Below are 27,318 nucleotides of genomic sequence, written 5' to 3'. Positions count from 1 at the left end.
TCGTGATATTGATTTCAACCATATCGCCCGCCCTATGTACACACGTTTTTTCTTACATTACATAGTTCAAAGTAGAGAGAGACAGGGAAGACTGGGAGAGAGGGGGATGACACAAACATCTTGAGCCGGATTTGAATCGAGAACGTTGCGTTTACATGGTATGTGGCTCCACCAGGACGCCCCAAAACCAGAACACGTTCTACTGGGTGAAGTGCCTTGCTCAGCGGCACCTCGATGGTACTTCACTGAGCGGATGAAGCCGGATTCTTACTCTCTTTCCCCCAGCCAGAGATTCCTAACCTCCCACCTCCCAGACGACCTTGTTTTTTTTTGACGAGTTTTGGGTGATAAAAAAAAAAGATGACGCCGTTCAAGCCGAGCAACACTTTGAACCATCAGAGCGTTGCGTAACTGTGAGTGGCGAGCCGCGTGTGAACGCAGCCCCGATGGAGGAGGAGGAGGAGGAGGCAGCCTTCTCTCTCTCTCTCTCTCTCCTCCTCTCCTTCTTTCCCTTCATCCTCTTTTTTTCTGTTTCACCCATCCATCTTTCTCTCCGACAGCCTCTCACAGGCTTTCCCTCTTCTTAGCCTCTATTCTTCGCTTTTATCTCAATCTAATTTATACCTCCTCCGCCTCCCTCGTCTTACCCTCTCTCTCCTTGTCTCACTAGTAGATCTCTCTCTCTCTCTCTCTCTCTCTCTCTCTCTCTCTCTCTCTCATTTTCTCACTGTTTCTCTGTTGCTCTTTGTCAAATCAAATCCTTTTGCGCTTATTGATCCCTCCAGCAAGTGAAATCCCTCGTGATTGCCCGTCACACTCTCCTCTCCGTCTCTCTGTCTCTGTCTCTCTCTCTCTCTCTCTCTCTCTCTCTCTCTCTCTCTCTCTCTCTCTCTCTCTGAGGTAGATACTATCTGATTCAGTGTTACAGTAACCACCAGCGACCCATGGCTCTGCATACTAACTGCAGAAAGAGCTTCATGCGGTATGTACAGAAGTATCAGTTACATCATGTTGTCATGTGTTCCTTATCCTTATTCTCCTTATTATTGGTTGCTTGTCATGTCGGTGATCTATGAATTGTAGTTTTGCTGTTGCACCCATTGTAAAAAGTTTATACCTGATCTGCAAAGATATTGTTGAGAATAAACCCATCTGAACTGCCGGTGCTAAGATAAGATGAGGTCGTCTGATCTCACCGAAGAAATCCATTAGAAAGCAGCAACGCTCCCATGTAGGTCAAGAGTTTTGCTGTGTGTGTGTGTGTCGCTGCCTTTTGCTATGCTGGTGGGGAACTTGTGGTTGTGGCTGATGACCTTTCAGTTTGGGCTTTCACTGTATGAGCTGCCGCTGGGACCTTGTCAAGTCCGGAGTGCCCGAGTTGTGCTTTATGGTCCGCGGTTATTGGGTTTGAATGTCATTGCCAGATCGCAGGCCATTGACTAGTAGTTTGGAAGGATGTGGTGAAGCGATGATGGGTTAAGTGGTGCGTGTGTGTGTGTGTGTGTGTGTGTGTGTGTGTGTGTGGTGTGTGTGTGTGTGTGTGTGTGTGTGAACGACAGATGGGCCTCAAGATTTCTGTTATCTTCCCTAGGGTCAGTGAAGCCCAAGGGACTCCACTATAATCCACCCCCTGTTCACACACACACACACACACACACACACGCTGAGAGCCCTCCAATGTCCAATGAGGCTTCCATATCTCCAGAGATCAGAAATGGATCCAAAAGATCACCCCCCCCCCCACACACACACACACACACACGTGCGCACACCGTCAGCCAATCCCGGCTCGGCTCCCTCTCTCTCTCAGCTCTGTGCAGTTTGTTCGCTCGTCGCTGCGCTGACCCTAGAAAACCAAAAATGAGACTGGAGCCGATGAAGAGGCGTCTAAGAAGTGGAACATCGATCACGTGTCGCCGGGTGCCGGTTATCGCCGAGAGGAGCCGCAGATTCGCCGCCGCTCTGAGGTGTAATTTCTCACATTTGCACCCTGAAATTTCGGCTCAGTGTGGTGGCGAGGGCACAGGCGCGTGTGTGTGTGAGTGTGTGTGTGTTGTGTGTGTGTGTGTGTCTCTGTGCAAGGAGGCTCAAGGCAAAGTGGAAATCTGTAAATTCGACAAAAAACATAGAGGCTAGGCAGAATGTTGCCTGTGTCTGTTAGACGTCTTTGCACATTATCTCTCTCTCTCTCTCTCTCTCTCTCTCTCTCTCTCTCTCTCTCTCTCTCTCTCTCTCTCTCTCTCTCTCTCTCTCTCTCTCTCTCTCTCTCTCTCTCTCTCTTTCACCTCACAGAGCCGAAACAAAAGCTTCGCTCACTCGCTGACCTTTCGGTTCAGATCAATCCCTTGCCAGATCACATTCACACACACACGCCGCCCCCTATCCTTCAAAGGTCCTTTTTTACAATATCCACGGCTGTCCTCCTCAGTGCCTGCTCAAAAAACTACTCCCCTAAGAAGCATACCACCTCCCTATCCCATGAAACAAGCCAGTCACTAATGTAGCGGACTATTCTTTTTCTCAACCCATCCCAGACCTCCGTTAGAGGTCTTTAACATGCAGCAGTTAGCAGTTAGAGACCGTCCTGTAACTGAAAGTGCTGCTCACTTTTTGTAACTGGCAGTAAGATAACCAGTGGCTGATTCTGGACACACACTTGGACACATATTCTTTGAGATAGCGTCCAGTCTTTTAGTGCAATTTTTTTGTTTCGAAAAGTTTTCTGACAGTAACCAAGTGATATGAAATCATACATATTCAAGAAGCTAAAAATGTAATTTCATATGAAAGAGTGTGTCTGTTGGAATTGGCCAAATGTGTGGAATCGGCTACCGGTACATTAAATGCCTACAATTTAATTTATCAAGGTTGGTCCCGTTCAGATCAAGGATCTCTTTTCCAAGGGAGATGAGGACAAGACAGCAGCAGGACCATAACTCTTCTTATTCTGCATAGGGTCAAGTCAGTTTATTTGTACAGCCCTTAATCACAGTTGCAGTCCCAAAGGGCTTCACAAGGGCCACATTATAAAACAAATATATGAAAATGACATCTTCAACCTTATACATTCAATGAGAACAAGGAAAAACTCCCATGAAGCACTCATTACGCATAAACGCATATTAAATGTTGGTAACATGGTGGAACAGAAACAAGATACACAGAATAAACAGAATAAGAGCGCTTGGGTGAAGGTTCATACTCTTACGTGTGAAAGAGTTCTTGAGCAAGGCACTGAACCCTGCTGTCTCATCGTTAAATCTCTCTGGATGAGAGCGTCCACCGAGACTTTGACGTGACAAACGAGCGAGCCGCCTGCAGACTGACTGTTGGCAGGCTGCAGCTGAACGCCACGCCATCCTGACTCCAGCCCTCTGCTGCTGAGACGAGAGGAGGAGGAGGAGGAGGAGGAGGAGGAGGAGGAGGAGGAGGACGGGTCGATATATTGACCCGTCCATCATCGCGGCGAGCCTCGGCGCAGTCGTAACCGGCAGCGTGGTGGCTGACAGGAAGTGTTGATTAAAAGCCCCCCCCCCCCCCCGGCAGGAAACACTAGTCTTCGTACACTAGACCACTTCAGCTTCAGGAACTCTGTCCGAGCTCCACGAGCATCCGTAATTACTTCAGGCATTTCCATCCGACTCAGTGCTACTATCTCATGGTATGTTGCTCTGTTGCGCTGCTGGACTCTCCTCTACAGCTGCAACCTGCTGTGTGCCATGTGGAAGGATGTTACATGATATTTATATTTATTTATTTGTTCCACTCATGGTAATTCGCAGCTCCAGAAAAGACCAAAAACAGCAATTCACAATCAAAACACAACTCAATTTACACATTCCATGACCGAAAAGGAGCAGAAAATATTTTGCCTGCCCCTTACTCAAAACATAAACAATAGAAATAGATGGTCTGTCAGTTACAGTTACTTAACAGCCAGTAACATGAGAAATAAAAAAAGAATCAAAAGCCATACACAATAATTCACCATCAACTAAGGAAACCCATTACCTGACAACTTCATATAGTCTATTCTTTCTTTATACATTTTCTTGAGCTGAAAGATATTTATACAGCCCTTTAAATCATTCTGAAGAGAATTCCACAGTTTGACGCCAACAACTGAAATGCACATCTGCTTTAAAGTGGTCTGTGCATACTGATGCTTAAAATTAAATTTCCTTCTATGGTCCTCGTCCTCCGAACTAAATATAGTGATCGAATGCTGAATGGAGAGCGATTATGTAGTCTGCCATGTTTTGTGTGTCCGTGTCTCATTGGAGTAAATGTAACAGAACATCGGACAAGGCTGAACAAGTCTTAAAATAATCCAAATGAAGGCCTTAAAATATTAAAATATCTTCAATACAGTTATTAGAGGGCTTATTTTTTCGCCATACAATGGTGTGTCTTATAATGTTGTCATTATACCACAATTTTGACCTGGATAACCCAATACTACTTAATATCTAAAATTTTGATACTCCTTCAATACCCCAGCTAACAAGAAAAAGCGTCAAGCAAAGTCACAGAACTGTGCTTTATTGTAACAAGTTATCAGTGCTATCACATTGACTTGGAAAGCTTAGTGTTAACTGTTGCTCAGGGGCTTTGATGTCTGTTGGCTGTCTGTCTTTGTCGACTCACGTTTATAGTTTCAGAACTTTAATCAGCCATGTTCAGTCAGAAACAGGCTGGCTGTTCCAGGTTTGTTTCTTTGCTTTGTCTTTTACACTGAATGGACAAAATACCAGAGACACTTCCTCTTTTCAGTGATGAGGTGAATCCAGGTAAAAGCCATTATCCCCTATTGTTTTCCCTTATTAAATCTATACCAGTCACAGAGGAGGAGCTGTGGGGTAAAGACAAGCAGACGAGTTAGAGATTTTTGAACTTGAAGACAGTTGAGATGTGGATTGTGTTAAAGGGGCTGTGACCCAATATCAGGAAGATGTCTCTAATATGCTATGCTTTCAGTATGAAAGCATAGCAAACCTCGACGGAGATGCTACCAAAAAAAGTACCAGGTACCTGGTACTTGCCCAATGGAAAACCAAAAAAGGCGAGTAGAGTCGAGTTGAGTCGAGCCGGTGGAAAAAGCGGCATATGTACACACACATCACTACGTGAGTTTTCAGTCTGTCACCAAGACAGATTACTGTACATTGTACAATGCTGTAAAGTGTTTCTGCCTCTGAAAGCACTCATCATTAACAGCCGCTCCCTGGCAGAGAGGCTGGGGACCGCCGGCGAGGTGTGAGTCATGGAAAGGTGTCCGTTAGGAACGAGACACCTAGAGGTGAAGTCTTAATTCTATTAGACTGAGTGCAGGAGCTGAGCGGATCGTGTTACGACCCTTTTATGCTTCCTGTGTGCCATCCTGAGGGACACGTTCCAACACTGCATTAGGATGAAGCTTCCTTTCCTCATTCTTTTTCTTTATTATTTTAACTTTCATGTATCCAGGGAAGGCTGATTGAGCATGAGTAGTCTTTTTCAGCAATCGCAGCGCCTCACATTGATGCAGTTGCACACATTCACACACAGTCTTCTGCTGTTGGACACTGGGCTGCTCCACTGGAACAGTTGGGGGTGAGGTGCCTTGCTCCAGGGCCTCAGCAGTAGTTACTAAGAGAGGGGAGAGTATTTGTCATTCACTTTCCCACTAGTTGCCCCAAAATGTGTAGCTGCTGTAACCTTCTGTAACCGCTGGGCTTCTGCTGTTGGACATTGAACCGAACAGCATCTCCAGCATCAACCACTAGACCATTAATTTGTGTCTAAAGCCCAGAGGTGGTAGAAGTACACAACTAAACGTGCAAATACTCATCTAAAACTGTACTCTGGTAGAAGTTGAAGTACCATTTCGAATCCTTTACTCAAGTCAAAGTTTAAAAGAACATGGTCTTAAATTTACTTAGAGTATAAAAGTAGTTCTCTAAAAAAAGTCATTTCTTATGTTCTGAACTGGTTTTCTGCTGAGCTTTCCTCTGAATCCCAGATGAGAAAGAGTCTGCAGCTCAGATCACTGACGTCAACTCTGAATTCACTAACGTTAATTCTCTGCTCTCTTGTTGCTTCTCTCTTCTTCCTGTTACTTCTCTCTCCATCCTTTTCCCTTCTTTTTGGTGTCGCTTTGCTGACCAAGCAGCCAATCACATTTGGCTCTTGATCAGCTGCTTCCAGGATGGAAGCTGTCTGATGCAAAACCAAATCAATCAATCAATATGTTGATGATTTTATGAGAGTAACAAGTCTGTTTTGAAAACGTAGCGAGTAGAAAGTATCGATTTTTCCTTTTGAGATGTAGTGAGTAAAAGTAAAAAGTCTTAAGAAAAACTAGAGCAAAGTACAGATACTTGAACACTTGTAACAAAGTAAAAATACTTTTGTTAATGTACTTATGAAATCTTACTTAAGTACATTAACAACGTATTTTTCCTTCCCACCTCTGCTGAAGCCATGTGCTGCAGGAGCGTTCATCCCTCTGTTGTGTTTGCCTGTGCATTTCAGACTCAGACTCTGTATGCAGAACTGAAGCCTTTAGGCATATTGATTTTTGCATCAGGGATAGATTGGCGGCCAGCCACTGATGTAATATTCACACAGCCATGAATAGAGAATGAAATGAGACCCTTGAATACATGCTGCTCCTTCCTCCAACATGTGAAGTTTGGAGGAGTGCCCTCTGTTACTCTCTGCTGAGGGCCTTTCTCTCCTCTGTTGCTAGGCTTTCTTCTGCTACACCTCTCTCTCTTTCTCTCTGTCTCTCTCTCTCTCTCTCACCCTTATTGCTCTCATCTCTCATACTTTATTTCTTGCTGATGTCTTTCCTCGCGTCTTCTCTCATTTCTCCCACTCTCTGTCTCATCTCTTTCATCTGTCTCCCTCTTTCTCCCACCTCCTCTTGTGATCCCTCCAGTGATCCCTCTCTGTTTCTCTACTAAGAAAATTGTAAACTCTCTCTTTCTGTCTCTCCCTCTCTCTCTCTCTCTCTCTCTCTCTCTCTCTCTCCCCCTCTCTCTCTCTCTCTCCCCCTCTCTCTCTCTCTGGCTGCGTTCCCTGAACCCTCTCACCCACTGAGTGCAGCATGCCTGTAAAGGTTGATGCTAATAATACTGAGGTCTTACTCAGAGCGCTCGACCGCCGCCACACTTGTAAATACTATAGAGTTACTGTTGCTCCCCTTGTAAATACCCTGATTTTACCCCCCACCAAACGAGTAGGTAAACATTTTATTAAAACTTTATTAAACAGTGATTGCCGGCGTGTCCCTGAGCCTCAAGAGGATACGCTGCACGGTAATTCATAAGTAAGTAATAATAACATCGTGAGTTTGAATCTCCTGACTCCTGAATCTGATCTTTCGTGACTCTGTCCTCCCAACAAAAACATCAGAAATATATTAAATAATCTTAAGAACAGCATAGCACTTCAGAAAAACAAAAAAAAGTGATAGATCTGTGTTTTTAAAATATTTTCTCTCCATCTTTGGTGCTTCCCCAGAGATCACCTGTCAATCAAGCAGTGTGGGCGGAGCTTGGATTTTCTTTCTGTTGATGCAGTTTGAGTTTTTCTCTTTTCTTTGTCTGTTCAGCCATGGTGGCTAAGAATTTTTCCCAGGAAAGAGACATCGGGTGTTTAGGACAGCAAATTTAAAAGCTTTCATCAACTGGATATAGGTTGAATTACTAATGTGTTTTATCAATTGATGACAGAGTAGCAAAATTAGCAAAATGAATGAAAATTACTAAACTAATTCTTAGTAATGTCAGTCCAGAAACATTTGATATCGGCCTTCAAAAGCCCATATCGGTCGAACCTCAGTCTGTACTGTAGCTTTTCCCTGACGACAACCTATGGAGGATCAATAGGATCAATAGGGCCTCGGGGGGCTCAGGGATTGACAGCTGATGAGATCTCGGATGAGGATTTCGCTCCATCGGCCCCGACCCGGACGACCCTTGACCCCGAGCCCGCCCACCAGGAAATATCGACAACCAATCCGCTCCCTCCACAGCTCCAAACAGGAAGAGAAACATGCACAGCTGAACGGGGAAAAGGCTTTCTTGTCTTCAGAATTGCTTTGATAACAATAAATGTAGAAGAATTTGTCTTGGTGACATTGCTGCAGAGACATATTGACATTTCACGGTACATATTGATACACACGGTACAGGAACAACAGGACCTTACAGTGGAAAAAAGACAGAATAAGCTACAGTATATTTTATAAGAATTATCTTTTCTTGTCACTCTACATATATACTGTACTTCCAGCGTTTCCCAGCTGTGTGTTTGAGCAGTGTTGTGTACAGTACTGGTTCTGGATGTTGAATGTAAAGATGGCTGAAGAGCATCTGTTTAAAGGGAGGCATCCTGTTTAATAAAATATAAAAAAAAAAAAAGATGATACAATGATAAAAAAAAAAAACAGAAAAAAGTGGAAAAATTTTAATAGATTTTTTTTTTTTTATGACCAACTTTTTATTGTTTTTTTTATTTGATTTACCCCATGGGGGATAGGAAGACGACAGTGGAAACAAAACATCGCCAATACTTTACATGCAGAACATTTACCATTTACCTAGCATTTGCCATACTCTATATTAGAAATGTTACATAGGGGCGCATGCCCATGCAGATGCAAATATAATCTACCTGCATATACATGCGTGCGCACACACACTGTAAAATATAAGAGCATGTACACAAAAGCATGTTCGATAAATATGTATACACACATTCTGGTCCTACCTCCCATCCACCCACTACCCACATGGGGCTGCGACTGATCTCCCCACCCTCTCCCTCCCTTTTAATTGATGTAGCTGAAATCAAAAAAATCCTTTTAAAAAACGTCACCTCAAAACAAAAAAAGAAAGGAAGAAACATAAAAAAAACCAAGATGAAACGGAGATGATTTGGATGACAGAATCTAAATGATGACCGCTGGTATTTAATGGGGACACCGTAGCTTTTCAAATGTTTCATCCTTTTCTCCTCTGCAGACTCTTTCCCCCATAGTAGGAACTTAATCTAACAACCAAAAACCAAAGCCCAGTCTAATAATCCATACTGCCGCTCCCTGCTGCTGCTGCTGCTGCTGCTGCTGCTGGGTAAATATTTAGAGGGGCATCCTGGGAGGGAGAGGGCAGTTTGAAGAGGCCGCTGAGTCGCTCCTGTGTGTTTACTGCTGAGCTTTCCGGAGGATTCCCTCTTGACGGGTCCTGCTGCATTTCAACCTATAGTCTTTCTGTTCATAATAGGCTGAGAAATGAAAGTTCACTATTCACTGTTGTTGGATTAGTAAAGGTATCTGTTGATTGTAGTTTCTAATATAGAACAGTGTAGTTTCTAGTGTTTCTCAGGTGACTTCTGGTGCCGATAGGCCTTTATGGAAGATATAGGTGTGTGTGTGTGTGTGAGAGAGAGAAAAAAGAGAAATTCCCTGTATCAAGGGTTTTGCGAAAACTCATATTGCAGGGATTCATCTCTCAATTTAATTCTCTTTCTCTCTCTTCAATCTTTCCTCACCTTCCTTTTTTCATCCACATCTCCCTCTTCATTTTCTCTGTCTCTCTTTCTGTCTATTGTCTCTGTGTCTCTCTCATACCACACACACACACACACACACACACACACACACACACACACACACACACACACACACCTTTCTCTCGGTGGTGTGTTTATGTTGGCCTGCTCACAGTCAACCATCAGTAATGAGAGCTGCCTCTGTCTTCTTGGGATTCACCATCAATCTCCATGCTCTGAACTGTGTGTGTGTGTGTGTGTGTGTGTGTGTGTGTGTGTGTGTGTGTGTGTGTGAGCGTAAGTGACTCTCCGAACTCCATCTCCTTCTTTGGCAAAGCATCTCGCAGGAACTTCCTACCGTTGCTCTTTGTGTCTGTTGTCTGCTCTCCAGTCTCTCACACTCTCTACTTTCTCTCTCTCTTTCTCTCGCCTCCACGTTTGATTTAAATGTCTCTCGCCCCGGTAATAAAATATTCCTCCCTCGCCGACACTCTGCCGGTTGCAAATATGAATCCAGACTTCTTTTTCTTTTTTTTTTTCTTTTCTGAATTTCCACACCTGTACTTGACACTCAGTGAAGAAAGCAGCAGGCTGACGTTTGGCCTTGACCAGCGATTCAAGGTCTGCTCACACTTCAGAGTCAGTATTCATAAGATGGGTCTGAAAACCTACTTTGAAGTTATCCTTTGACTCTCTTTAACTTTATTCTTCAACTTTTTTAATGGATTCAAATTTTATAATATTTAAAATGGAAATGGTGTACTGTATGCAGTGTCTCCCACAGGTTTGCAGCTTGCTTTGGCAGTGGAGGAGTACACTGACATTTCACTTGGCGAGCACTAGTATTATATTTTATTTTGCGACTATTTTTGGAATTAGACAGTATTGCCTAATGACGCTACGGCTGCAGCATAAAAAAACCCCAGCAGGGCTACATTTCAAAAAGTTTGTTTCAAAGTTTCAGTTTGTTTCTGGCACTTAACTAACTGGCTACTGCAGCACTGAGCAACATTAAGGCTGCATTTCAAAATTTGTCTCTACGCAGTTTTTTTATAGTCAATGACACAGCATGCAGTTAATTATGCTCATTGCAGTTCAGAGACACGTGTTCACTGCTTCACAGCATTAAGTTTTGGTTTTATGAGAACTATATAGATGGAAAAACACCAGGTTTGAACACCAGTGTTGACAGCAACCCAAAATGAATATGCCTAAAATTTACTCAGACAGCTGTTAATGCACCAGGCAGCTGCCAAAACATTACCAGTCTATGGGAAACAGTGGTATGGTTTTTATCAGAGGTGGAAAGTAACTAAGTACATTTACTCGAATACTGTACTTAAGTACAATTTTGAGGTACTTGTACTTTACTTGAGTATTTCCATTTTATGCTACTTTATACTTCTACTCCACTACATTTATTTGATAACTTAAATTACTAGTTACTTTGCAGATTCAGATTATTAATACAAAATATAATCAACTAATAAATTGTGATGTATTATTATAGATTACTGTAAGCTACCCAGCAGTATATAAAGTAGTGGAAATCAGCCCCACCTTTTCCAGCTGCAACATTAAAGTGATGCTTACACTTTAATGCATCAATAATTATAATTCAATAATATAATATATACTGTATTATTCTGAAATGGGCCATTCTGCATAATGAGTACTTTTACTTTTGTTGCTTTAAGTACATTTTGATGCTAATACTGTACTTTTGTACTTGTAACAGAATATTTTTATACTGTGGTATTTCTACTTTTACTTAAGTAAAAGATCTGAGTACTTCTTCCACCACTGTTTTTTTTATTTTGGCTGCACTTTTCAGTAGCTTGCAAGCCAGCTGTAGTATGTGATATTATTGTGATGCATTAATGTAGTGAATCGTGAAAATATTTATATCGCCCTCTCCTTCTCTCCGCTCTGCTGTTCTCCTGTGTGTGTGTGTGTGTGTGTGTGTGTGTGTGTGTGTGTGTGTGTGTGGAATATGGAGCAGGAGGTTTCTGCTTATTCTGCGTCATTAAACTCTGTTACCACCGCCCATTATGGTCAGGGGTTTGGTCTGTGAGCCGCGGCTTGGCTGCTGCCAAGTGGGTTTTGGTGGGATATTATTTGACCATGGGATCACTCTGAGTGGTCATCTGGTTGTGGTCAGAATGATTAAGTGCAGTTTTGACAAGGCTAATGTTGCTGAACTGGATTCAGGCTCACTGGGCTGACCAGTGCCAGCTCCTACAGGCAACAATTTGGGTAACAACCTAACTTTACAGCGGCTTTATTCCATGTACTAATCCACAGGATCTGATGCAACTATCCCTCTTGGTATTTAGGGTGAGCACCTATAAAGAAGCCTGGCTGGGATGGTAGAGGAAAGGAGGGTTGGGGGAGAGCCAGTGTGTTGTTGTGGTATCAAACCAATGTCCAAAAGTTTAATTTTTGGCTCACTTTCCAAGGGCCGGCCAAATTAATTATATATTAATCATACAAATATCACTGACTCATTTTCAGTGCTGTTTCGAGTATTTAATCTGGTGCTGTATGAATGCCAATAAAGGGACAAGAGCAGTTTTAGAGATTTAATTCAAACCGTCCTCACTCATTTATTCAATGGATCTATTTTTGTCTGCTCTGTGCTGCCATATTGGAATAATGTTAAGTTTCAACTAACATTAACAAACTATTCCTCCAGAAACAGGAGGAATAGTTTGCAGAAGTTTAGACACTGCTGCTTTGGGCTGTTTTGCTGTGATGTGATTGGCTCAGAGAGAGTCAGAGAGAGTGTACAGTGGTCAGCAGGGAAAAAGTTTGAAAACGGGCAAAAGCTTTATATTTGGCTTTATAACTGAAAAAGTTACTGCCCATTCCGGCAGGTGAACCTTATTATTTTGAGATTATGTTTTCAGTCTGGTGTGTTTGTGTTTGTTTGTTAGAAAGATATCTCAGAAAGCGGATTTGGCTGAAATTTGGTGGACACATTGCCCTTGGTGATCTGGGAATTCTGCAATTAGATCATTTTCATTTTTTCATAGCCATTATGCTGCGTTCATGTGTTTGTGGGAAAGTCTGACAGCTGGGTCTCTCTCTCTAAACAGCATTCACATGCTATTTTCTCAGAAAATGAAACCTGGAAGACAAACAATAGACGCAAACAAACCATTATGGCAGCTGCAGCTTTGCAAGTTGGAGAATTTTTCATCGTTGGTGGAGGTCTGTGCTCTACCCAGGGCCTTCTAGTGCAGTGATTCTCAACGTGGGGTCTGGGGACCACCGGGGGTCCTTGAGGGGGTTCCAGGGGGCCCCCAGCAAATTGATGAATTGTTAAACTTCACCATTATTTAATTTACAAGAAGTTAACACAATTAGAGAATGTAGAAGAATGACTGTTTTGATCATAGTTTCACTGTTATCTCTCTACCTACAATACAGATAGTCATGGGATTCTGGACAAAATCATATCTAACAATAAAAATATTCTCAGATTTGGGTCCAAGAGAAAAAACCTAATGTAGACTAAATTAGGGGTCCTTGATATGAAAAAGGTTGAGAATCACTGTTCTAGTGTACTGGCATTTGGTGCTTGGCGGGTGTTTTTTCGATCAATTGTTCAGCTCTAATATTGATATAAGATGGTAACATTCTACATTGAAAGCAAAATTTTTACATAGGTGACACATAGTGAACAATGTGAATAATATTTCCTCCTCCTCTTCTTTCTCTGTCCCCCCAGGCGCGAAGGAAGGAGGTGTTTCTCCAGGAGCGCTACGGCCACTACAGCCTGACCGACCCCTTCCTGGCGCTGCAGAGGGACTTTGAGTGCGGCGTCCCCGGGGCCGACAAGGAGCGGCGGCCCCTGGGCTCCAGCCCCATCTCCGTCCTGGAGGCCGTCATGGCCCACTGCAGGAAGATGCAGGAGCGCATGTCAGGCCAGCTGGCCGCCGCCGAGAGCCGCCAGAAGAGGGTAGGCACCGGGGGGGAGGGGGGGGGGAAGGGAGGACAGGGGGGGGGCTGTTGGGTTTGGAACAGAACAACAGTGCGAAGAGCGAAAGAGAAGTCAAACTAAATTGTCTTTAGTCTGATGAAGAGCATGTGCTTGAAACGTCACACATGTATTGGTGTTAATGGGACGGTTCATGATCCATCTCAGTCTTCTCCCAGAGTATTGAAGTGAACATGGGCAGATTGTCTCGCGGTCCAAAAAGGACATAAAAAGACCATCAAATTTCTCTAAAGTTCAAGACTTAATCGCGATCTCAACATGGTTGATTGGGATTTGCTTTGGCAGGCTGACTTGAAACAGACAGAGAGGGACAAAGAATGGTAAAAATGAACCACAAGACGTAAAACACTTAAAACACATAGAACACAAAGTAAGACATAAGATGGAAGCAATAAAATAGCATAAAACAAAATAAAGACCATAGGATATGGTGTGTACCACAGGGATAAAGACTGTATTAAAACAATCACTATACATGCCATATTGGACACTCACTTAGATCCAACAGTCTGTAGTGCCTCAGTAGAAGAAGCACAGCAACTCAACTCACGCAGCATAATCCAAGTGTTTTGTTGCCAAACGATTGCAATTGAGTCCAAAAGTCAGAGATTTACCTCATTATGTTGCAGTATACCATGGTCTGGGTGAATACTCGATTCTGATTGGCTGCAGGGTGTCCATTAATTCCTGATAATGGACACCTACTAAGTAGTTCCAGTGAAACTGTCTGTTCACCGTTCTAAATTAATGCGCTGGCTACGTGGTATCAGCCTGTATCTAAAATGAGTAACCATAGCAACAGAGTCAAAGCCTCCGTTTACAATTTGTATGTTCTTGAAAATCTTGATATTGATTTGAGGACAATGACATGGCTGGATAGCTAGCTAGTCTTGTTGTTAAACATACTGTCAAATTATATTTACTGTTTGTCAACCGTACGCAATGTTATTGACTTGGGCATTGTCCCTTACTTATTCTGGGGAGAGGAGATGGTAACTTCTTCCTCTTAAGTTCTATGTCAACCAAAACAAGGAAAAAGGCCGATTCTGTTTACACCTTGCTACAGCTTCATTTTGGGGTGAACTGTTCCTTTAATAGATCCACACACCATGGGAGCAGAGCAGCTCTCAGTGTGCAGACTCTACTTTTGTTCAGTGCTTTGTTTTTCTGTCCCGCACCTGGTTTAGATTTGAGATGTGTGCGTTTTCACTCTGCTCTGTGGTGGAATTTGGCCGGATCCACAGTATATCCAGCTCCCAGCACCACAGCTGACTCTGAGAAGCGCCCAGTTCTGCCCTATAAAGGCAAACAGCAGTCACTGCTTTATGTGTTTGTAAAGGTCAGAGGTCATGAATCGGGTTTAGCTTTCAGATTGTGCCCATAAATGCTATTAAATCATGTACAGTGCAGTCCACTTTTCCGCTTATAATGCTTTTGTTGGGACAGGAGATTCATTTCTTACTGACTTTGGCTCTGTACCTGCTGCTGTCTCATTCCAATCCACCATTTTGAAGAAGGGACTGGAGAGCTGCTGACAATTAACATGTTTGAAAATAGCTTAATTAATTCTTAACCTTTTGCCAAAGGCTGTATGATTATTGCTGAAATGATGATCCTGATTATAATGCTAGATATTGTGATCATGATTATTTATCCCGATTATTCTCAATAATTTGAGGAACAAAATTATTTAGCTGCACTTTTGGCGTCGTATATCAACATTTTCAACTATAAATTAATGGGCTAAATTAAATTAAAATACATAGTTTCACTGATGTGCCATTATTCCATGATTCATTAATTGCAGAAAATGATGACATATGATCATACACTGTCTTAACTTCCCAGTGGTACTTCTTCTTCTTCTTCTTTTCAGCTTTCAAATGCATTCACTCTTCTGTTTTTATTCATGACTGATTAATGTTAATGGAACATGGGTTCAGTAGTGTAGTGCGCTGAATAAAAAGATGGGAAAATTGACCTGTTGGGGATCAGCACATCCAACAGAAACAAAGATCAGTCATATTTTTCAAAAGCAGCAATTTATGACCCTCTCTTTATATAATTTACTTCAGTTTGATGGCTGCGATTCAGTGTGATTTCACTGATTAAATAAAGAGTAAATAAAAGCAATAAGACATTTAATATTTTCATTAGTAAAAAAAAAAAAACCTGTGTGGAGGAGAGTATCTTTTGTTCAAAACCAGATTGTGTTTGTTTACATGATGGAAATCTCTCTTTGGCTAGACTTCTGAAGCAAGATGTGGAAAAGCGAAATTGTTATGCTTATTAATTGTGTGTGTATGTGTGTGTGTGTGTGTGTGTGTGTATGTGTATTTTATGTGAATGTATTACTTTCTTTGTCTTTGTTATTCCTACTTTGAATGTGGAAGAGTGTGTTTGTTGTGTGTGAATCTAATGCACGACTCGTGCATTAGATGTGTGTGTGTGTGTGTGTCCCAGGTCTCTTTAGGATTATGTGGCCCTGATTAACTGGGCAGCCAGATGTCTGCTATGGCCCTGTCCTATTTCTCCTCTCTCTCGCTCTCCCTCTCTCTCTCTCTCTCTCTCGCTCTCTCTCTCTCGCTCTCTCTCTCTCTCTCTCTCGCTCTCGTTCTCTCTCTCTTTCTATCATATTTTCACGCTTTGCTTCTCTCACATTTCTCTTTCTCCCTCACAGGCTCACTCAGTCTTTCTGTCTCTTTTTCTTAGAGGTACATGAGAGATTTATAATCATTTCTTCCTCCTCTCTCTCTCTCTCTCTCTCTCTCTCTCTCTCTCTCTCTCTCTCTCTCTCTCTCTCTCTCTCTCTCTCTCTCCCACTGTGATGATGGGTATGAATGTGTGAAAGTGTCTGGATGAGAGGCTGGCAGAATGCATGTGGGTGGATAATAAAGAAAATACTCTGTGTGTGTGTGTGTGTGTGTTGCCCAGCGTGTTCCCTGTCCTGTCCCTGAACCCTGTAATGATAACGGAGGTGCTGTAGCTGCGAGCCAAATGAAACCTGTGCAGACACACACACACACACACACAGTACAGAGCGTCCAGATGAGGAGGAGGGTTGGAAGGAGGGAGGTAAAGGGACAATATCTGCTAACACAACATCACAAGTTAAGTAATCACGACACGGTAATATAAAGTACAATAAAACAAATAATTTTCAAATATTCCCTAGTTTTTTTCAGATCTCATTTTGTAAGAGATTTTAATTAATATTTGATTTTTAGACAACTTTTAGAAAACTTGTCAAAATCAGACCACTGGTGTCTGAGATATAACCTGAGATCTTGTTTGACAGACACAGTGTCCTTACCTTGTGAGGCAGCTGGATTCACGAGATCACGATCACGCGAGAATCCATCTTGCCAGGCTTCAAGTTTATGCGTTTGTGGCCGAACCACATGTGGTGCGGACCAATCAGCGTCCTGTGAGGGCAGCTGGGGGCGGGGCTTAGGTGTGACAACAGCAAGAAGCAACTGTTCGTTCACAACAATTAGGGCTGGGCGATATGGACCAAAAATCATATCTCGGTATTTTTAGGCTGAATGGCGATACACGATATATATCTCGGTATTTTCTACGAAGTGGGCTAAATGTTCAGTTGTAAGTAGGGCTGGGTGATATGGACAAAATCAAATATCACAATATTTTTGACCAAATACCTCGATATCGATATTGCGACAATATTGTAGGGATGACTATTGGTGCTTTCACAAAATATTTACACAATGAGATTTTTGATAAATAATCATCAGTAATGTGGATATAATGACTAAGTGGGTAAAGGCAAATAATAGAACAGCTAGAACAGTCTGGTAAGTTCAGAAAATGACATCACTTTACTGTAATGCAGCCTTTAAAACCAGGAAAAGACAATACTTATGCCATATCATGATATTACGATATCCAAAATATCTAGTCTCATATCACGATATCGATATAATATTGATATATCGCCCAGCCCTAACAACAATGGCGGCTCCTAAAGAGGCTAGCCTAGATGCTGCTGTAACATCAGTTATTTCTGAACTGGAGAGTAAGAGTTTGCCCTTTATGAGCAGATTTTCCTTACAAAGACGGAAAGAATCGTCTACCGACATGCTAACTACATAGTTTGTTGTTGTCTTTCCTCTTCGGTGCTGTCCTACTACGTCATATGGTTCGTTGATCTGATTGGTTGAAGTTAGCCCGTGATAGACGGTGATAGACAGATGGTTCATCCAATCACCTGTCAAGTATTTTTTGAAAGTGCCTGCCCTTTTCCAAACAGTTTCCAAGGACGACTTCCCAGATGGTTCTGTGTAACAAACCATCTGGTGCGTCAGGTTAACAGTGTCCCACACTGTCTCAGAATCATTTCTTATGATTACCGTGATATTAATTTTGTCTGTATTGCCCAGCCCTGCTTGGATGGCATGTTGGCACTGTGTTCTGGTGTTTAAAAAAAAGTATACTGATGTGGCCTGATGGGGCCGCTATTATTGAAGGTCAAAATTTAAAACTAAAAAAATAAAAATTTGAAAGGTCATAACTGCTACACCACTGGTCTGATTTTGATGAAACCTGGTCCAAGGAGCACCAGCATCACGCGTGGGGGGGCGACATGTTTTACTGTGTTTTAGTGTGTGTGTGTGTGTGTGTGTGTGTGTGTGTGTGTGTGTGTGTGTGTGATGGGGGTTAAGACTTCATCCTTAATCTTCATCTTTCAAAAAAAGAGCCATAAGAATTGTAAACAAAAATTGTAAACAAAACCACTTATAGAGAACCAACAAACCCACTCTTTTATCAAATTAAAAGCACTAAAATTTAAAGATTTGGTTGACTTCAAAACGGTTCAAATCATGTACAGAACTAAAAATCAGTTATTACCTAATAGTATCCAAAAGTTGTTTCAAATGAGAGAAAGTCAACATGACTTGACAACACGACTTGCATTAGTCAAGACTAATGCAAAATATCACTTAGAGTTAATTTATTTGTTTTCTTTTTCTCACTTATATTTTTTTACTTTTTTAACATGTTCGAAATAAAATCTAATCTAATCTAATCTTAAAGCAGTACACATGTATCTCTTATCCAGAAGCTAACCGAAGCATTAAGCCATATGTTATACCTTTTTATGCTCATGCTTTGTTTGCCTTTATTCCAACTCAACAAAATCATTTCACCCTAAAACCCGCTCGGCTCCAGCGCTCCTGTCAGAAGTCTCCACATAACGGCGGTTCACCTTCTTCCTCCCAGAAATAAACACCGCATCACCGCTGATTGCACGGTTGTCAGCGGCGGGGTGCGATCCCAACAGCGTCAGGCCGGGAGACATGGGAATCTCCTGATGTTTTTTTTTTTTTTTTTTTTTAAATGACAAACGGCAAAAACAACAAGCCGACACGCTGCTGACGGCCCGCTCTCTGGGATCTCCTGGTTGCCGGGTAGAGTGAATTTCACCCGGGTTTTCTGTTCTATCTTTATCCCCTCCTTCCCTTTCCACACTTGTCATTCCTCCTGTGAGTAAGCTGTTGAATTATCCATGAGGTCTTAGGCAAGCTGGAAGAACTCAGTCGTACCTAACACGCTCTGGATCGGTGTATGGGCATAATGAAGACCCCCACCCCCCACCCCTCCCCCCCTTCTCCTTCACTGTCCCATGAATCAGTCATGAAGTAAGAGGAAGGTCTCCCCTCTGCAACAAAATACACACAACAGTGGTGAAGAAAGGCTGTGTTTTGTTGTGTTTTGTGGGTAAACACAGTGCTTGTAGGTCTGTTGCAAGGCTGCGTTTTGAAAGCGAGGTCATGACCGCCGCTGCTGAAATTTCTCTTTCTTAAAATAGTCCTCAGGCCGCCTCCCTCCCTCCCTCCTCTCCTCCTCCCCTCCTCTCCCTCCCTCCTCTCTCCTGTTCTCCACGCTGTCTAACTACCTTGTTTTAGTTTCCCCCAATTCTCGCTGGCACTTTCAGTCACACACAGTTCTTTATTACTGTAGCTTTGCTGCTGCAGCTTTTTAGAGGTTAGGTTTTCAGGAAATACTTCATTGGGGCAGAGGTAGCCTAAAGCAGTGGGTCCCAAAGGTCTGGTCCAGGGACCATCGGAGGAGCTTCAGGCGCTGTCAAGGGGTCCCCAGCAATATGAGTTACCGTTTAATTTCACTATTCATAGTATTCTGTTATATCAACACATGGCCATCTTGGTTGGATTGTATTAAAATAAACAGGTGATAATAATCAAATGACAGTCACAGGTAATGCCTGTGTATATGGTAAAGCACCACATAGGAAATGCATGTGACATCATGGGCATACTATTAATTATTTCACTCCATAGATGTTATAAAATACATATTCATAAGGATGACTGTTTTATTTGCACATAAAAAAAATACTTTAAGAGAATTACCAAAGAACGAAAGAGAAAGAAATGTACATGTGCAGGTGAGGTAAAAAGAGATGAGCATATATCAAAACCTCACTGAGGTTATACCAATTAAGATACAATCATTGAAAATTCATTTAAATAAATAATTATTAATAAATCATATAATATATATATTATCATATAATATATTAGGTAAGCAATCAGATCTATAACTGAGATCATCAGCAGCTGTCAGAAATCCAAACCTCTTTTATTTTTCTTTTAAATACAGTGAACGAGGGAGATGAATCTACTGTTTTTTCTGATGCGTATCTGTTTGGAGGTCCTTGAGTCCTTGATATGAAAACATCACCGGTTCAAATCCCAGACTGGTTAGGAAAACGTGGGTCAGAAGAGTGAATGAGAAGCACTCCCCCCTCTCTCAGCCATTACTTTCACTGTGGTTGTACTGGTCAGCTCCCAGTGTGACTGTGCAGAACTGTATGAGTGTGAAGCAGGGTGGAGCTGAACAAGAGCCTGCATGCGTTCTTTCTGCAGCAGTGCAGTTGGATTATACTGCCATCAGCAGTGGCCTTTGCCACACTTTGATCACAGAGGAACATCTTCTTGGCAGGAAACGGTTGAATAGAGTTTTGTTCTCGTATCTCACTTTTTTGCAGGAGCATCACCCATCTACACTGACCAAAAAAAAACAGCTGAGTGTGTCTTCACCTTTACAGCATCTCTAAATCTAAATCTGTTCTTTGAGAGGCATTAGGCTGACTTACAACAGACATGATCCACAGCCAATTAGCAGCTAGAAGTAGCACCTCTTTTTGAGTAACAACTGGCATTCCCTCGGCACCACCACCCCACCACCACCACACACACACACACATACACACACCTATAAACCCCAGCTCCTCCTCAGCCGTACTCCCTGATGGGTTGTAACGGGGGAAGTGGTGGGGGAGGGAAGCTTGTTTGGGGCAGCAGTCGGGTGGAGGGGGGGTTAGGGGGTTGGCGGGTATTGTTTGAGTCTTGTTAGAGTGTCGGGGTCCTGGCAATTGGGTGGCGAGCCCCGGTTAAGCCCCGCTACCCTCTGTGCTGCGGGGCGCTGAGCTAACAATAGCCGCAACGCTCCAGATATAGAGACCGAGGCTTGACGAGTCATCGAAATTCAACCGACGCGCTCTGTGAATAGATAAACCAGATCCTCCCCCTTTCCCCAAGTCATCCCATAGATTAATAAAGTGTCAGATCTATTTGTCTATGTATCTGTCTATCCATCTATCGCATAAATCAATTTAATCCAGCTATTTTGTCTGTCAGTCTCGTCTGTCTAATGTGTCTTGTCTGTCCTCTAGAGAGAATTATTCCGGCTCATTTTAGCTTGATGACTAATGACTGAGTCAGGATTTGAAGATGGATGGTCGCGCAGAATGCAAATAGACCCATTTTCTATCTGATCACCAAATAGAGACAATGCTTAAATAGTGTTTTTATAGCTTAATATTTCTCTGTTTACAACTAAACACAGTTGTATCAGCTCCACTTTCTAAGCTCTATGCACTGCAAAATATCCATCTCAACAAGTCATTTCATCTATCATTTAGTCTTAATTTTCACTTAAAACAGGAGCATTTTCAGTGCAAGTGGTGAATGAAGATATTGGAGATGATGTGTTTTGGAGGGGGGGGGGGTTGTATAGGTGATGACATTTTAGAGAAGCATGTGATCCACGTGATGCATGCATGTGCTGCAGAAGACTGGCGGTGTTCCACAGATGTTCTGCCAGTGAGACGTTGGCATGAGTGTTGCGGCACATGTATGTGAAAAATGTGCGCATGATGTTTCAGGTGTTCTACATACATGTGAGGTGCAAGGAGTGTGTGTGTACTGATGCTATTTTGATTGACTGCAGGTGGCCTGTGTATGAGAAGAGGTACAGCTGAAGTGTGTTTGTGCTCAAACCTGGACAAAACTCTGTAACTGAATACAGTCCGACACCCGATAACTGTTCTTGCAAGCGTGTAATGTTAGGCTGTCTGGTCAGATCTACCAAGCGCTACTCTGATACCTAAAACCATGTTCTTTGTTCCTCTTGTCCAGATGTTATGTGTTTGCTTGTATTGATTCGTCTCTCCACTGACTCTGTCGTGTTTTTTCCCTCAGCTGGAGATGGAGAAGCTGCAGCTCCAGAGTCTGGAGCAGGAGCACCGCAAGCTGACGGCGCAGCTGAAAGACGAGCGCGAGAAGAACAAGCACATCGTCATGATGCTGGTGCGCGAGTGCAAGCAGCTCGCCACGCGGGTGGTGGAGGAGTCGCAGCGCTTCGACGAGCTCCAGGCTCGCCTGGACGAGGAGAACCGCGCCTCCGGCCGGCTGCAGGAGGAGCTGGGCACCGAGCGCCAGCGCAGCCAGCAGATGGAGGCCAAGATGGAGAAGCAGCTGTCGGAGTTCGACACAGAGAGGGAGCAGCTGCGCGCCAAGCTGGGCCGCGAGGAGGCCGAGAGCCAGAGCCTGCGGCGGCAGGTGGAGCAGCTCAGGACTGAACGGGCCGACGGGAAGGACGGCGCCGCCGTCGGCCAACCCGCCCCCCCCCCGGAACCCGCTCCCGCCACCGGTACGCCACCCAAACCTAAAGCCCTGACCTCTGTCGCCGTGGCCACGGAGCCCGTCGGCTCTCGGACGGCGTCTTGCCAAACAGACCTGCCCCCCGCCGAGGCGGAGGGTACCAAGAAGAACCCCCTCACCGTCTCCGTCAAACCCACCCCCGCCAACTACGTGGGCCTGAGCCTGCCCAAGTCGGCCGGCCGGGGGATCGTCCACGGCGGCTCGGGAGGACCGACTCAGACGGAGAACGGCTCGGAGGGCCAGGCGCCCCACGGCCTGCCCAGCGGGGTCAGCCCGCGCGTCCAGGCCGCCCGCTACAAGTTCCAGGAACAGGACCAAAACGGCACGGCCTCCCAGAGTCCTCCGGCCCGAGACCTCTCCCCCACCAACCGTGACAACTTCGCCGCCAAGCAGCAGGCGCGCCACACCGTCACGCAGGTCCTCTCGCGCTTCACCAGCCCTCCAGCAGGGGGCGGGCCGCTGCGTCCGGGCCTGCCCCACTCCGCCTCGGAGGGAGGCCCTTTCCCCGGCCGCCTGAGCCACCCCATTGGCCTCAAGTCGCCCACGGTGGCCAGGATCGACCGGGGAAACCCGCCCCCCATCCCGCCCAAAAAGCCCGGGCTGTCCCAGACCCCCTCCCCTCCTCACCCGCCCATCAAAGTGGTGGGGGACGGCAGCCGCTCCCCGGGGGCGGGGCTAAAACCGGCCACGCCCCAGCTGCCGCCCAAACCCGCCCTGGACCTGGTCCCGGCCCTGACGGCCTCTCAGGTGGGTGCCTGCCCCCCCTCCCCCTCCCCGGGGTCCGGCCGGGGGCCTCAGCGGCAGCCGGCAGCATGTGCAGAGTGCCCCCCCGTCATCGGTCCCGTCACCGCTGTCAGTAGCCCCTCCATAAACCCCCCCTCCACCTCCACCTCCTCCTCCGCTAGCGCTCCATCCTCCCGTAGCCCCCGTGCCCCAGCAGGCAGCAGCCCCCTGGCAACAGCATCAGGTAAAGGGGCTCCATGCTCCCTCTAACTCCAGTTCCACTGCTCCTCTCTTCGCTCCACTGTCTTTCCACAGGCTAGCCTAGCCTAGCCTAGCGCTCAGGTCGTAGGGAACCTGGTCTAACCACAGGAATGCAGAGCAGAATAGCACAAGGGTCAATTCAGTTTATCTCACTGACTCTCTCCCTCAACTCTAAATTACCACTTAGGATCCGATGTCTCTCTCTCTCTCTCTCTCTCTCTCTCTCTCTCTCTCTCTCTCTCTCTCTCTCTCTCTCTCTCTCTCTCTCTCTCCTCGTCTCTCTTTCTCTGCCCTTAATATGTCCTCCCTCTTGGCGCCTGTCGTCTCCCGTGTTGTCACGTTATTCCTGTCGGTATCAGTATCAACAGCGGACATGGACAACATGTCGTTAACATGTGCTTGACTGTTGCTGAGAGACTGAAGGCTAGCTGTCCCACATTAGGAGAGCTCCAGGGTTAATTGAGGCAAAAGAGTGAGTTTCCCCTCTCCTGTATTCAGATGGCTGTGTAGGCTTCCCTACCGGTAACCCCTCTCCTCTCTGAAGCTGATGCCAGAGGCTGCTCTCTCCTCCCCTCCCTCTTCCACACTCCAGTAGCATGCCGCAGCCATTCATCCACTTCCTGCACTCTTCCTGTTTCCCCTTCCATTAACCCCTCCCACTGTCCGCTGGGCTTCCCGTGTCATCGGCGGCACTCTGTATATAGTTTGCAGCTTTGATTTGAATGTCAGTATTTATGTTTCCTCTGTTATGTGCTTGTAGTGCCGTATATTGGTTGCATTGTAAGGTATGATTACTATCGCTGTTGTTGGATGGAAATGTGTTTGAACAATTTGCATTTTTGAAAGTCCTGCTTTTGGCATGCAGATTTAACCTGCTTAAAGAATATATAGCTGGTGCATCTATTCATAAAACCTGGCTAGGTGATCTGCCAAGAACTATAGACTGACTTACAAAACAAGAAGAACACAGGAATGAACACAGGAAAAACCTTTTTGAACTTTTTGAAGCTTTTCAGTACCTTTTGATGCCTAAAAATCAATACAGATCCCACAAATTGGTATGGTTAGACTATATTGTTATTGATGGTCATATCATTACTGATCTGTAAAGGAAAAAGCTACAGATCTTCTGATGTGTCCATCAGTAAAAACACGGTACAGCTTTTGTTTTGGATGTTTTGGATGTTTTGGCGGTCAGATGCAACCTGAGTCTTAATGTGAATAAGATTTTTTTTTTCATTGCACACAAGTGATGTTTACGCCAGTGTTGCCGACCTTTCAGATATCATTGCATATGATTGCAGCATCTTCTACTTAAGAATCAGATAAAGCCATGTTCCAGAGAAGCTGGGTGAAATTCTTCCACTTCCTAGACAGACTTATCACCTTCTCCAAACAGTTCACAACCTCGTCTCCTAGCAGCCAGTTATGTTTGTTCTCTCCTCTGAAGAGCGAGAGCTCAGCCAGTCTGTCACCGGTCTCTTTACCTCTGCTATTGGCCCGCCGTAACACAGACAGACATTTTGGAAAGCGTGACCGTAACGGCTGTCTTTATCCATGTCCTTGAGATGCTCCGCTGCTCTCTTTGTCTTCCCTCTCCTTTGTGTCGCTTTCCTTAGTTTCTGAGACAAGGTTGCACTCTTAAGGTCTTCGTTCTGTCTGCTCCAAACTGCTCACTTTTAACCTGCTCAGCTCCCAAACAGCCAAATGGCTTCGCTCAGATCTAACAATAGCCTCTTGTTCCCCCACCTCACACACCATCTGTAGCCATTAGCATGATGCTTCTCAATAGAGTAAAACTGGGTTAGTTAGTAGTTTTAGCTAGGTTGTTGGGTTTAGTAAGGTAGGTCTCTATTCTATTCTTCTTCACTTTATGTTTTGTTTCATGTCTGTTGTGTGTGCTTAACTGTTCACACTGCCAAGTAATTGTAACAGTAACCGACTAAACTGTGTGTGGATGTGCATGGACAGGGGTGAAGCATTTATATCAGTATGAAGATGTTTGATGAATGGATGACTGAGCTGTTATCTGATGGGATGACAGACTCTGTGGTCCAGCTGCACCTGAGCTCCACCATGCTCCACCTGTCCGCCAAGTTAAAGTTGTCAATTTACTGGAGGGTTCATACAGTCTGGGGGAACCTGGAAAGGCCTGTGAATTTAATAGTTGTATTTTCCAGGCCTGGAAAAGTTCAAAAACTTTAAGGTAACAAATACTGTATGTCACCTTGTTTTTGCCCAAATGATCTTCCTTGAAATCTTAAAAATCTAGTTCTTAAATATATAACACAATGAGGTATTTCTTGCTTATGGCTGGGTATTGTTGGATGTTTTGATCCAGACAGCTGTTCTGTTCTGACACAAATTCAATACCACTTCTAATCCACTGAAAGCCCACTATATACTGTAGAATCATGCTGTGCTCAGATGATTTCCCAAGAGCAAATTTCCATTAAACAAGAAGAAAACAAAGAGTTCTTATTTTAAGAATCCAACATTTTGAAGCTTTTCTGTACCTTTTGAAACCTTAAAATCAATACAGATCCCAGAAATTGGTACGGTGCCGAGAGGTGATGTTTTTCCATCCCCAGCCCTAATCTTGCTGCAGATTGAAGTTTTAACTGTACAACCATTTCTCTGAGGCAGAGCTGCTCTGGAGGCAGAAATAATCTGATTGGTTGAGTTAAACCTCAATGAAGCCAAAAAAAACCCAAATTGCCTGGCTAAGTAATGTTCGACTGAAGCCCTGTAAATACATATTATGAAGCCCAGTGCTGTTGCTACTGACTGAAAAAAATCCATTCTAGCTATATTAATGTACCAGTTGGCAACATGGCCATGAATGAATGAAAACAGTAATAATTTCCATTTACATTTTATTTATATTTTAACCAGATTTCCTTCTTCTTCTGCCATTCAAGTGTTGCCTGTTAGCAAAGTTGCACTCAGACAAACTGTGCTTCTTTGGCTCCGCCCATTGAGGTTTATTATGACCAATCAGATTATTTCTGCCTCCAGAGCAGCTCTGCCTCTGAGAAATGTTTGTACAACTAAATCTCCAGTCAGCCATCTTGCTTGTGTCCTGCTGCTCAGACAGACGGTGCTGTGTGGAACTCAGGTGTGCTCTCTCCTCCTTCCCCCCCAACCCGTCCGCCTCCTTCCATCCCTTGCTCCTCCAGCAGTTCTAGAAGGTTCCTCCTCCTTCTCCCTCCTCTTCCTCCTCCTTGTTTAACCCTCGCTGTCCCTGCTCCTCCTCCCCCCTGCAGGCTGGTGTCCCTCCGTAGTCTCCTCTCTAAGCGGCGGTGGGCCTGCTGCCCTGGACGGCGGGCGCCCCCTGCTCCTCCAAGCTGCTTCCCAGGGAAATGTCACTTTATTGTCAATGCTGCTTAACCAACCAGACCCGACCACCAACACCACCTCTACCACCAACACCACCTCTACCAACACCACCACCACCACCACCACCACCACCACCACCATGGAGAACAAGCCCAGTCATCTTGACCAAGACCACCACCACCACCACCACCTCCACCACAACCAACCCTCTGCCTTGTTTGCTGCTGCTCAGAACGGATACACAGGTACCTGACAGCACCTTCCCATTAGATCAATAAATGCCGATCAGTAGGTTGACATGACAGAGGTAGAAGTGAATGCACTGCTGGATTGGATCGCAAAACTGGAATAACAAGACAGCACCGCACTCTCATAGCCTTGATGAGGTCAGATTTGGGCTGAACGATTTTGAAAAAATATCTAATTGCGATTATTTTGACTGATATTGCAATTGTGATATGATTTGCG

General features: G+C 44.4%; 1 protein-coding gene across 1 annotated transcript in view; it reads left to right on the top strand.

Moving 5' to 3' along the window:
- Window positions 1–1,559: 1,559 nt before the first annotated feature.
- Window positions 1,560–27,318, top strand: part of LOC139660237 (cortactin-binding protein 2-like) — a gene marked incomplete at its 3' end in the record, with an annotated part of 38,718 nt that continues 12,959 nt past the window's right edge. Inside the window, exons 1-5 of the mRNA XM_071538333.1 lie at window positions 1,560–1,592; window positions 1,851–1,967; window positions 13,271–13,501; window positions 22,066–23,494; window positions 26,778–27,095. Coding sequence (XP_071394434.1) covers window positions 1,560–1,592; window positions 1,851–1,967; window positions 13,271–13,501; window positions 22,066–23,494; window positions 26,778–27,095 — 2,128 coding nt within the window. The remainder of the gene's footprint in view (window positions 1,593–1,850; window positions 1,968–13,270; window positions 13,502–22,065; window positions 23,495–26,777; window positions 27,096–27,318) is intronic.

This window comes from Centroberyx affinis, unplaced genomic scaffold (assembly GCF_046629955.1).
Source record: "Centroberyx affinis isolate AG114_WGS23_722 - 3 ecotype Tasmania unplaced genomic scaffold, CSIRO-AGI_Caff_v1 ptg003256l_1, whole genome shotgun sequence".
Lineage (NCBI taxonomy): Eukaryota > Metazoa > Chordata > Actinopteri > Beryciformes > Berycidae > Centroberyx > Centroberyx affinis.
The sequence above is the reverse complement of the archived record's forward strand: the minus strand, read 5'-3'. Positions and strand labels throughout refer to the sequence as shown.